Genomic DNA, 12,921 nt, shown 5'->3' on the forward strand with positions numbered 1-12,921 from the left:
TATCATAATCATTATTTATTCAGGATTAATTATAATACTGTATTATTAGGTTATTATGGAGTAGCTCTGGGTTACTCTGCGCGTGATGTTACGGGCGTCACAATTTAACACTGCCAAAAGTCAGCCACCATATCTTCTTAATATGTGATTTATAACATTAACCTAACCTTAACCAATATGCTAACCCTATTCCTAATCCTACCCTTAAATGAAGACCAAAAAGCACATTTTTGTCTTAATAATTTTTTTAACGATATGGTTGTGTATTGACTTTGTGGCTGTGGTAACTACGTGAAACCCCGACAGTTGAAGTCGTCCATGGACTGGTTGGTACTGATTAAACAGCCAGCTAGATAGTGCCAACAAGATCAGAGAGAACTTGTTAGATCGAGAGACCGACTTGTCTTCAGATAAAATCAACTTTAAAAAGGACAGCCAGTATAATGTTTTATTCAAATGCATGGACTAAGTGCTTGATATGGCTTATATTTTTAACAAGTGTAAATGGTGAGTACGTTTCTAGTCATGGTAACTTTGCTGTACAGTAACCGTTTGCTAGCTAACGTTTATAAAAGTTTTAGCTTCATGTTTTGGTTACAAATAGACACTTTGCTAATTTGAGCTGGCCAACGTAACTCTCATTGTGTGTGGAGTTGACATATTATACTATATCATGTCCTCACAGCCGAGTGTCCCAATCCTCAAGTAGAGGGAAATGTTGTTCTAACGAATGATGCGCTATTAATTGACAATTTTCCGGAGGGGAAGGAAGCCACTTTTGAGTGTGTCAACGGCTACTTGAAAGAGCAAGGATCTGAAAGTATCACCTGCACGAGTGGAGAGTGGAGCACGCTCGAATTAACCTGCAAAAGTATGCGGCAAAATAGTAGCATTTTTCTCAGTTGTTCTGTAAAGTGCGATTTTTATTGCGTGTTTACTGTTATTTGATTTATTTACTGTTGTTTGATTGTTTGTTGTTGGCGTTAACTTGGCTCGATGATTATTAATTCCAGAGAAGGACTGTGGTTCCCCCAGGAAGATACCACATTTGACATATGAGTTTAAGGAAGGCACGCTTTTTGGTGCATCAGCAAGAGCAATCTGTGATAAAGGGTGAGTATGCTTCATCCTGTATCTAATGTATCATCAGAGTATGTTAGAATTATTTTGGCAAAAGATTCAATGCCAGACAACCACCCCACCCAACTACCTCCAATAATGTATGTATAAACTAGATGGCTGATAAGAGGTGCTGTGTTGAAGCCACCGTGCCTCCATCTTGGCACTCCCCCACCGCTGTAAGACATATTTTGGAAGCTATAGAAATGTATTTATTAAAGATGAATTGAAACATTTTTAGTATGTTAAGGCAATTTTGATAACCAAATGTGATAAAGAAGCATGTTCCTACCCTTAAAACAGCTGAAAAACTGTTTTAAAATCACAATTGGCCTCATGGTGAAATCCCTGAGCAATTTCCTTCCTCTCCAGTGACTAAGTTAGGAAGGTTGCCTGTATTTTTGTTGTGACTGTGTGTATTGATACACAATTCAAAGTTTTACTAATCGACCAATAGGAGTCCTTCTTTGTGGTCTTTGTTGTTGAATCTGTGCTTGAAATTCACTGCTCGACTGAGGGACCTTACAGATAATTGAATGTGGGGTAGTCATTTAAAAATCATGTTAAACACTGTTATTGCACACAGAGTGAGTCCATGTAACTTATGTGACTTGTTAAGCACATTTTTAGTCCTGAACTTATTTAGGCTTGCCATAACAAAAGGGTTGCATGCTTATTGTCTCAAGACTTTTCAGCTTTTAATTCATTTACAAACATTTCTAAAAACATAATTCCAACTTGACATTATGGGGTATTGTGTGTAGATCAGTGACACAAAATCTCAATGGAATCCATTTTAAATTCAGTCTGTAACACAACACAAATTGGAAAAGGTCAAGGGGTGTGAATACTTTCTGAAAGCACTCTACTGTAGAATTGCATTCATTCCTATGGAGGACTGCTCCTACTGGGGAGTGCAAATATGGCCGACCGTAGGCTTCAAAACCTCTCAATAGCCAATAGATGGCATAAGCAATCCAGGGTTTATATACATCATTGACCACCTCTCACATGCTCTCTCCTCCTCTTCTAGTTATCAACTTATGGGCACAAGTTACAGGCAGTGTTATGCCACAGGTTGGAGTGGAAGACCAAGATGTAAAGGTAAATCTCCCATATTTGCCATTGACACACTTGGACATCTATGCATGACTCCCTGTCAAAGCATGACTCCTTGTCAAAATAAAATGAAAATAAGGCATTGAACTTGTTTGAATAAAGACCACAAATATAATGCACCCATGTATGTGTCTTCCTCAGTGGTAACTTGTGATAAACCTCCTGAGATAATGAATGGCACGATCATAGAGAAGCCTGGCGAAGAGTTACCAAAGTATGGTTGTGTCATACAGTACTCCTGTAACGAAGGTTACACCCTCATTGGAAACAAATCAATTGAGTGCATTGAAGATGGTGAATACAACTCATTACCTCCTGAATGTAAAGGTATGGATTCCCTTTATGTTTGATCAATTATCTGCCAACTGTTATGGGTTATATGCTTTACAGAGGATACATTATATATTATTGTTGTAGATCTGCCTTCACCCTACATCTAGACACTGCAGGCATGTGTCAGACTATGATAAGGAACATTGTCATTGATCTTCCTTCTGTAAATCCCTGTCAGTGTCATATGTAACAGTGGTGTACACTTGAAGGTGCAATACTGAATAATCATTGTACATTTCTATTTCATAGATGTCAATGACATTCTTTTGAAACCAACAACTATATCAACATCATCAATAACAACAACATCAACTGTTCTACCCACAATACGAGGTAGAGGAAATCCAAGTAAATATATCCCAGTGTAATCAAGGGCTTGATAATTCATTGAATTTGGTATTTGCAGTTTCAGGGAGTAACAGTGGTGTACACTAATTCAAAATGAAAGCACTGCATGAAGGTGCAATACTGAATAATCATTGTACATTTCTGTTTCATAGATGTCAATGACATTCTTTTGAAACCAACAACTATATCAACATCATCAGTAACAACAACATCGACTGTTCTACCCACAATACGAGGTAGAGGAAATCCAAGTAAATCTATCCCAGTGTAATCAAGGGCTTGATAATTCATTGAATTTGGTATTTGCAGTTTCAGGGAGTAACAGTGGTGTACACTAATTCAAAATGAAAGCACTGCATGAAGGTGCAATACTGAATAATCATTGTACATTTCTATTTCATAGATGTCAATGACATTCTTTTGAAACCAACAACTATATCAACATCATCAATAACAACAACATCGACTGTTCCACCCACAATACGAGGTAGAGGAAATCCAAGTAAATCTATCCTAGTGTAATCAAGGGCTTGATTATTCATTGAATTTGAAATTTGCAGTTTCAGGGAGGAATAATGGCATTGGGGAACATGACACCAATGCAGCTACTGGTGAGTTAAGTTGATTCAATTGATTATTATTTTGTAGTATATTTTTCTAGCTCATATTTGAACAAATAATACTGAATCTCTCTTTCAGAGATTGCAGCAGTTGTGGGAAGTGGGATCGGCACTGTCATAAGTAAGAATTCCATCATTTGAAACAATCACAAGTGAGAGGGGGGATTTATGTTTCTAATACACTTTTTGAAGAAGTAGGTGTTGAGTTCAAAGATATGTTCTAACTAAACTGGATACTTTGTTTTATACTGTACTGGGGAAACATTCCCTTCTGTAGCCCATCAGGAATTTCCTCCACATTACTTGATTTGTTACACTAGTAAGCCTAGTTAAACTGCCTACTTTCACATTTTACCATGTTTATCACATTTGTGTTACACTTTCTCTTCACCATTTGAAGATCATACAGTGGGCTCATGATTGATAACTTGTCTTTAGCAGTTACACTTATTGTTCTGATCACACGGTATTGTAAGAGGAAAGGGTGAGAACCTACATTTAATAATTTATATTTTTCGAAAATAGTCCATGATTAAGCACGATTTCACCTACAACTAAATCAAAGATTATATTTTCCTCTTACTAACTATACTGTATGTGCATTAACCACAGCTTCTGGCTTTAAATCAAAAAATTATTTGGATAAACTAGCTATACGGTTGGCCATGTAATTGACCTAAACAATATTTGTTAACAAAACTTTATTTACATAACCCATCAACTAACATTCAGTCTGGCCATGGGCATTTATAGTGTATTTATGTATTCCCTACAGTATCTGTGATTTGCATGATCAAACTTTTTGCTGGTTACTTTTCCCTGTTTTGGCCAAAAAATTACATTTTTCCTGCAGTGTGTTGAAAAATCAAGGAAGTAAGGAAATCCTTTGCAAAGGTACTCTCGGACAGATATTGGCTTTGAAAAAGAGATTAGAGTATGTTGTTCTAAAGGGAGGTGGGGTAGTAGGCTAGGCTATACGCAGTGCTGAGCTGACCAGCTTTCTAACTGCCTACCACACTGGAACACACAAACTACCCAACTAAAACACTGCTAAAATACTGAGATTGGCATGCAGAATATATTTCTTTACTGCACTATTATATGTAAACATGGTAATCCTGACAAACTGTCATTGTTTGAAAATGATACATAGCTCGTACCAGTTTGGAGAAGACCGAAGTCGAACAGAGGAATTATTACAATTTCAAAATAACTAAGTTGAATGCCTACCCAAGGTACCTACAGTTCATACATATCATTATATTAAAACCATTATTCACAAATATGTTCACCATCTTTTAACCAAAGTCTCACTCATATGACTATACGGTTTGTCTTTGAGCTTGAGTAATCTAAATAGTGACACTATTGTTAAAACTGCTCCGCTGAGTCAATGCTTTGTCTAAAATGTCTCATTTCTTTCCAGGGCTAGGACTGCACCTATCTGCTAGTCTGCATCTGTAGCCTTGAAAAGTAGTGCCAGCGGATTGTTCCTCTGACCATTCCCTGGTTGGACAAAGCCATTTAATTTACAGTGCCCTTATGTATGTGGCAATACTGAATGGAAGTTATAATTGCACTTTTTATTAAGTTGTTTTTAAAAGTCAGTTCAGCTGAAATGTTTTAACCCAATGTTTGAAAACCGGTATTGAAATATTATTTTTCTCTATTTATATACAAAACTGAAATATACGTAATTGTCTTTTCAACTGCCATATTTGACTACAGGCTGCTAGCTTGATCTGTTGTGTGGGCAGAAGCCCCTGTAATGAGATTAGTGCACTAAACAAAATGTATGATTGAGGAAATTCCCAGGCTGATAATCACTGACCATTTCTAAATGTGTGCTTACTGATTGTGGCTCACAGGAAAATAACAGTATGAGACAGTTTCCTGGACCCAGGTTAAGCCTACAGCACTGTATTCCTTTTCAAGTAGGCTTAATCTGGGTCCAGGAAACCAGCTCTTCATGTTATTTTCCGGCAGCCCCAAATGTCACAAAATAATGTCAATCTTATTTACTTAGAGGTTTTGTACTTTGATTTTCTAGTGTGTATTGTGTGATTTAAGAGATCAAATTACTTTTATGATAACTGCCTTTTCTCCTTCTTTGAGACACATTTGTGTAAATATGAAAGTATGTACATTGTCTAATAATCATGGTTGGGTAGGTTAATTTGTAAATGTAATCTGCTACAGTTACTATACTATATCCCAGAAATGTTCCATATCCACAAAAAGCTTATTTCTCTCAAATGTTGTGCGTAAATTAGTTTACATCTAGGGTTGCCAACTTTTTCACTACCAAATAAGGGACAAAAGGTGGCCTGCCAGTCAGTGCACAGTGCCACGGCGGTATGGGTATGGTGTCGTGTGAATACAGTGATCCAGTGTATATTCATATTCTTATTCAATTGGAAAGGCAAAACATTTCTATATTCCATTTAGCCTATAGCTTTACTAAAACTGTATCATTATGTAAACTTATATGAATAAACCTCTAAATAAATGATCAAAGAAATCACAATTTGGACCTTTACAGCAACAAAAAAAAAAGTTTCAAATGCAAAAGAGGAAAGAGGGGCATGAGTCACACAACAAGTCTACATATTTTTTGCTGCTCTTGACTGATTCAAGCCGTCCTTTCTCCTCTTGCATAGCCAGAGAGAAGTCATTACATGACAAGTCACAGTTCCCAGATATTTGAAGTTCATTTTTGATCAGCTCTGGGCTACATCAGTTTCTTGAGTCTGACCATTTAATGGTCATCAGACAGAAAATCCTCTCTACAAAGTCTGGCACACTGAGGACAAATGAGACAATCCTGAACATGTTGATCAAGTTACATTTTACATTTACATTTAAGTCATTTAGCAGACGCTCTTATCCAGAGCGACTTACAAATTGGTGCGTTCACCTTAAGACATCCAGTGGAACAGCCACTTTACAATAGTGCATCTAAATCTTTTAAGGGGGGAGGGGGTGAGAAGGATTACTTTATCCTATCCTAGGTATTCCTGAAAGAGGTGGGGTTTCAGGTGTCTCCGGAAGGTGGTGATTGACTCCGCTGTCCTGGCGTCGTGAGGGAGTTTGTTCCACCATTGGGGGGCCAGAGCAGCGAACAGTTTTGACTGGGCTGCGCGGGAACTGTACTTCCTCAGTGGTAGGGAGGCGAGCAGGCCAGAGGTGGATGAACGCAGTGCCCTTGTTTGGGTGTAGGGCCTGATCAGAGCCTGGAGGTACTGAGGTGCCGTTCCCCTCACAGCTCCGTAGGCAAGCACCATGGTCTTGTAGCGGATGCGAGCTTCAACTGGAAGCCAGTGGAGAGAGCGGAGGAGCGGGGTGACGTGAGAGAACTTGGGAAGGTTGAACACCAGACGGGCTGCGGCGTTCTGGATGAGTTGTAGGGGTTTAATGGCACAGGCAGGGAGCCCAGCCAACAGCGAGTTGCAGTAATCCAGACGGGAGATGACAAGTGCCTGGATTAGGACCTGCGCTGCTTCCTGTGTGAGGCAGGGTCGTACTCTGCGGATGTTGTAGAGCATGAACCTACAAGAACGGGCCACCGCCTTGATGTTAGTTGAGAACGACAGGGTGTTGTCCAGGATCACGCCAAGGTTCTTAGCGCTCTGGGAGGAGGACACAATGGAGTTGTCAACCGTGATGGCGAGATCATGGAACGGGCAGTCCTTCCCCGGGAGGAAGAGCAGCTCCGTCTTGCCGAGGTTCAGCTTGAGGTGGTGATCCGTCATCCACACTGATATGTCTGCCAGACATGCAGAGATGCGATTCGCCACCTGGTCATCAGAAGGGGGAAAGGAGAAGATTAATTGTGTGTCGTCTGCATAGCAATGATAGGAGAGACCATGTGAGGTTATGACAGAGCCAAGTGACTTGGTGTATAGCGAGAATAGGAGAGGGCCTAGAACAGAGCCCTGGGGGACGCCAGTGGTGAGAGCGCGTGGTGAGGAGACAGATTCTCGCCACGCCACCTGGTAGGAGCGACCTGTCAGGTAGGACGCAATCCAAGCGTGGGCCGCGCCGGAGATGCCCAACTCGGAGAGGGTGGAGAGGAGGATCTGATGTTTCACAGTATCGAAGGCAGCCGATAGGTCTAGAAGGATGAGAGCAGAGGAGAGAGAGTTAGCTTTAGCAGTGCGGAGGGCCTCCGTGATACAGAGAAGAGCAGTCTCAGTTGAATGACTAGTCTTGAAACCTGACTGATTTGGATCAAGAAGGTCATTCTGAGAGAGATAAATAAGATAAGTTGGCTTTCCCTAGGTTTTTGAAAACTGCCACCTACTTCGCACTGGGGGTTTTTGTGTTATCCTGTCTGGTATTCTGTATTTCCTCCCGGCTAGCACAAAACTCTTCATAGAGTTGGTCCATACTGACTGTATTACATGTTCTGGTGAGAAATCAAACCACTTGTCAATGTATGTAATGACAGTGTCATAGAACTTTAAAGTCCTGTTGCTGCTTGGACCTTTGTGCTGACAATTGTTTGTCCATCAGCTGCTTGGTCTACTCAGAAAACAACTGTCCTGTTTCAGCTGAAGCATCTTACATTTTGAACTTTTGGACTTCCTCGTAAACATCTGTGATGCAGAGCGTGGTTTCCTCTAGCTTTTTTTACGAGTTGGTTAAAAACACACCCACTTTGTGGAAAAAGCACAGATAAATCTCAGCATCTTCTGTTTTTTCTTTATACTCGAAAATACTATTCAGTGCCACAGGACAGGTCTCCCTAAGGGACCTGAAGTATGATGTAAGAGCTGGCCAGCTTTGCTGGAGACGATCGACAGCTGGATGAAGAGCCATCGTGTGCAAACATGTCACAGAATTTCACGCCACTCGGTGTCAACAAAGACACAAAAAATGCATGCAGTTCCTCTCTTCGGGAAGCGGATACTGATAAGTGGCTGTAAAACAATTGTCTCAATATCCACTGACCGCAGGTGTGCTTGCAGGCATTATGAGCTATGTGAGCTGGGCAATTAGCTTTCAGAATGTGATTGTTGGCTCTGCTCAATAACTGGTAAACGGAGGTGTTTTCCAATTATATCAGTTTCCGCAGTAGACATCACGAAGAATGCACCGATATTGCTAGCACCTTTAGCTAGCGTGGCCTTGTGCATTTCTGTGGAAGCATGCTGAGTTAGGTCATTCTCCCCTTCGTGGCCTATGCCCTCCCAGGACCACCCATGGCTGCGCCCCTGCCCAGTCATGTGAAATCCATAGATTAGGGCCTAATGAATTGATTTAAATAGACTGATTTCCTTCTATGAAATGTAACTCAGTAAAGTATTTGAAATTGTTGCATGTTTTTGTTCAGTATAGTTACCTGTCCTAAATTGTAATCAGTAACTTAACTTTTGAATTACCCAAACTCAGTAACGTAAATCTGATTACTTTCCCTTTAAGAAGCATAGGTTGGCATGAATCTTGTTCTGGAAGCAGCTCTGCAGAGTGGTCACTATCTGGCACAGCCACAAAATCATACAATCTGATCATTTTAAACCTAACTAACCTTAATTACACTAACATTAATGCCTTACCCTAACCTTAAATTAAAGCACATTTTTGTTTTCATAACATAGCCAATTTCGACTTTGCAGCTGGCGTATCTAGCAGAATTCGCTCAGTTCTGCCTCAAGGACAAGGCTCATCCCAATAAACATCAACATGCTCAAATGGCATTAGAAGAAGATAAAAATGAATATTACCAGTTGAATGACATGCATTGCAGCTGGCCATAAATAGCTGGCAATAAATGGATGGTGCATTTTACTTTATGGGTTGGTTACGTAGGCTTCTACTACAGATAATAATATGATTACATAAAACAAAAAACAGTGTCAGATTTCCAGTTAATGTTATACCCCTTGATCTTCAAGAATAGGACTTGGAAGTATGGAAATATAGATTAGCCAAACTGTTTTACATGAGCATAACCCAAAATGTAAGGACTAGCCTACTCTGTTGTTTATGATTATGTTGTCATGGAGGGCTGATTGGGCTCATTGCTTCGGGTTGAAAAATAAATACTGCCTTTGGAATGGCATGCTTTGAGCACTACCGAAAAGTGCTATTTGCATTTGAAAAATGTATGCCATATTCTGCATTTGCTGTAGGCCTATTTGTTTGACATTTTTGTTGATGACACTTTGATATCTTGATAATTTGCAGCTGTTTTAAGTCTATCAAAAGTGTACGAGTTTTAGCATGTGTCCGTTTGGCATAGACATCATTTTAATTAGCATGAATTAGATTGAGCAATAAAAGTCCTACTCGTGGCCTGTTCCTGCTCTTTTCCCCCGAACCATCAAACGCGTTTGGTATCATAGTGATCTTTGAATAAACTTAAACATGTACCTTTTTTCAATGGTGATTTGAATGTCATTGAGAAGGTGTCAAATTACCTGCTGAAAGGTGAATTTGTCTCCCAGTGTCTGTTGGAAAGCAGACTGAACCAGTTTTACTTAAGTGCCTTATTGCAAACAGGATGCATGTTTCCTTCTTTTCATTCTGTCATTTAGGCTAGTATTGTGGAGTAACTACAATGTTGATCTAAATGTTCTCCTATTACAGCCTTTAAACTCTTTAACTGTTTTAAAGTCACCATTGGCCTTATGGTGAAATCCCAGAGTGGTAATTGAGTAAGGAAGGATGCCTATATCTTTGTAGTGACTGGGTGTATTGATACACCAAAGTGTAATTAATAACTTCACTATGCTCATAGGGATATTCAATCATAGCCATGGGAAGTAGGGGTGCTGAAGGTCCCTGATAAATATATTATATTCCCCCCCACAAAACGTGTGAACTAGTCCTTTATTGCTCCTGTTTTAGCAGAGAAACAAGGGCAGTGAATACTTTCCGAGAGCACTGTAGGTCACTGTCATTGCCAAATGTCGAAACTCAATAGATACATTCCCAACTATGCTTACTGGGAATAACAAGGCCATTATCTCAACGTGCTAAAAATGCTCTTTGACCTGTGCTTACACTGCACCGTTGTGCGTCCATCCACAGTCTCAAAGCCTTGAACTGTTCCTTTTAGGATTAGAGGTCCCAGGATGAGGCTGCTGGTGTCCCTTTCTGTAGCTCAAAATGTGGACTCTTCCCCCTCACCTTGATGAAGACTGGTCATACAGTATGTACAGGCTTTCTTGACAGCATTTATAAGGCTAGACGCAAGAGGAGATCTAAGGGTACAGATAAACCTGCAACACAACAATAAGGCAACAAGTGACAGTGACAACTATGGCCATGGGTCTTTACTGATAGGCCACCACAGATATATTTTTTCATGAAGAAAGATAATTTCATAATATAAAATTAAAATATTTTGTCACATGCGCCGAATACAACAGGTTTACCATGAAATGCTTACTTACAAGCCCTTAACCAACAATGCAGTTTTTTTAAGAGTACGTAAGTAAATATTTGCTAAAAAACGAATAATAATAATAAGGCTATATACAGGGGGTACTGGTTAGTTGAGCTAATTGAGATAATATGTACATGTAGGTAGGAGTAAAGTGACTATGCATAGATAATAACAGCGAGTAGCAGTAGTGCAAATAGTCCAGGTAGCCATTTGATCAACTGTTTAGCAGTCTTATGGCTTGGGGGTAGAAACTGTTAAGGAGCCTTTTTGACCTAGAATGCTACCACACTGTAAGTGCCCAGAGTGAACAGTCTATGACTTGGGTGGCTGGAGTCTGACAATTTTTAGGGCCTTCCTCGGACACCGCCTGGTTTAGAAGTCCTGGATGGCAGAAAGCTTGGTCCCAGTGATGTACTGGGCCATAAGCACAACCAATGCATTTAGTTTTACTAGCATTTAAAAGCAGTTGGAGGCCACGGAGGGAGTGTTGTATGGCATTGAAGCTCGTTTGGAGGTTTGATAACACAGTGTCCAAAGAAGGGCCAGATGTATACAGAATGGTGTCGTCTGCGTAGAGGTGGATCAGAGAATTACCAGCAGCAAGAGTGACATCATTGATGTATACAGAGGAAAGAGTCGGCCCGAGAATTGAACCCTAGAGACTGCTAGAGGTCTGGACAACAGGCCCTCCGATTTGACACACTGAGTTGCTGCAGGGGGTGCAGAGCTGATGGACGGGGTAGGGGTAGCCAGGTGGAAAGCATGGCCAGCCGTAGAAAAATGCTTATTGAAATGATCGATTATCGTAGATTTATCGGTGGTGACAGTGTTTCCTAGCCTCAGTGCAGTGGGCAGCTGGGAGGAGGTGCTCTTATTCTCCATCGACTTTATAGTGTCCCCAAAAGTTTTGGAATTAGTTCTACAGGATGCAAATTTCTGTTTGAAAAAGCTAGCCTTAGCTTTCCTAACTGACTGTGTATATTGGTTCCTGACTTTGCATATCACGGGGGCTATTCGATGCTAATGCAGAATGCCACAGGATGTTTTTGTGCTGATCAAGGGCAGTCAAGTCTGGGGTGAACCAGGGGCTATATCTGTTCTTAGATCTACATTTTTGGAATGGAACATGCTTATTTAAGATGGTGAGGAAAGCACTTTTAAAGAGCAACCAGGCATCCTCTACTGACAGGATGAGGTCAATATCCTTCCAGGATACCCGGGCCAGGTCGATTCGAAAGGCCTGCTCGCTGAAGTGTTTTAGGGAGTGTTTGACAGTGATGAGGGGTGGTCGTTTGACCGCGGACCCATTACAGACACAGGTAATGAGGCAGTGATCACTGAGATCCTGGTTGAAGACAGCAGAGGTGTATTTAGAGGGCAAGTTGGTCAGGATGATGTCTAAGAGGGTGCCCATGGTTATGGATTTAGGATTGTACCTGGTAGGTTCCTTGATAATTTGTGTGAGATTGAGGGTATCTAGCTTAGATTGTAGGAAGGCCGGGGTGTTAAGCATATCCTGCTTTAGGTCACCTAACAGTATGAGCTCTGAAGATAGATGGGGGGCAGTCAATTCTCATATGGTGTACAGGGCACAGCTGGGGGCTAAGGGGGGTCTATAACAAGCGCAACGGTGAGAGACTTGTTTCTGGAAAGGTAGATTTTTTTAAGTAGAAGCTTGAATTGTTTGGGCGCAGACCTGGATAGTATGACAGAACTCTGCAGGCTATCTCTGCAGTAGATTGCAACTACGCCCACTTTGGCAGTTCCAACTTGTTGGAAAATGTTGTAGTTGGGGATGGAAATTTTTGATGGCCAGGATTTTTGATGGCCTTCCTAAGCCAAGATTCAGACATGGCTAGGACATCTGGGTTGGTGGAGTGTGCTAGAGCACTGAATAAAACAAACTTATGGAGGAGGCTTCTAATGTTAACATGCATGAAACCAAAGCTTTTACGGTTTCAGAAGTCAACAAATGAGAGTGCCCGGGGA

General features: G+C 40.8%; 1 protein-coding gene across 1 annotated transcript; it reads left to right on the plus strand.

Annotated features, from left to right (window-relative positions):
- Positions 1-666: 666 nt before the first annotated feature.
- Positions 667-5,632, plus strand: LOC135559634 (complement decay-accelerating factor-like). Its single transcript, XM_065000467.1, has 10 exons — positions 667-871; positions 1,014-1,113; positions 2,153-2,223; positions 2,380-2,565; positions 2,821-2,919; positions 3,072-3,155; positions 3,323-3,406; positions 3,480-3,530; positions 3,619-3,660; positions 4,693-5,632. Exons 3-10 carry the CDS (start codon positions 2,163-2,165, stop codon positions 4,839-4,841), a joined length of 756 nt encoding a protein of 251 aa, XP_064856539.1. The 5' UTR covers positions 667-871; positions 1,014-1,113; positions 2,153-2,162; the 3' UTR covers positions 4,842-5,632.
- Positions 5,633-12,921: the final 7,289 nt, after the last annotated feature.

This window comes from Oncorhynchus nerka, linkage group LG2, assembly GCF_034236695.1.
Source record: "Oncorhynchus nerka isolate Pitt River linkage group LG2, Oner_Uvic_2.0, whole genome shotgun sequence".
NCBI classification, from domain to species: domain Eukaryota; kingdom Metazoa; phylum Chordata; class Actinopteri; order Salmoniformes; family Salmonidae; genus Oncorhynchus; species Oncorhynchus nerka.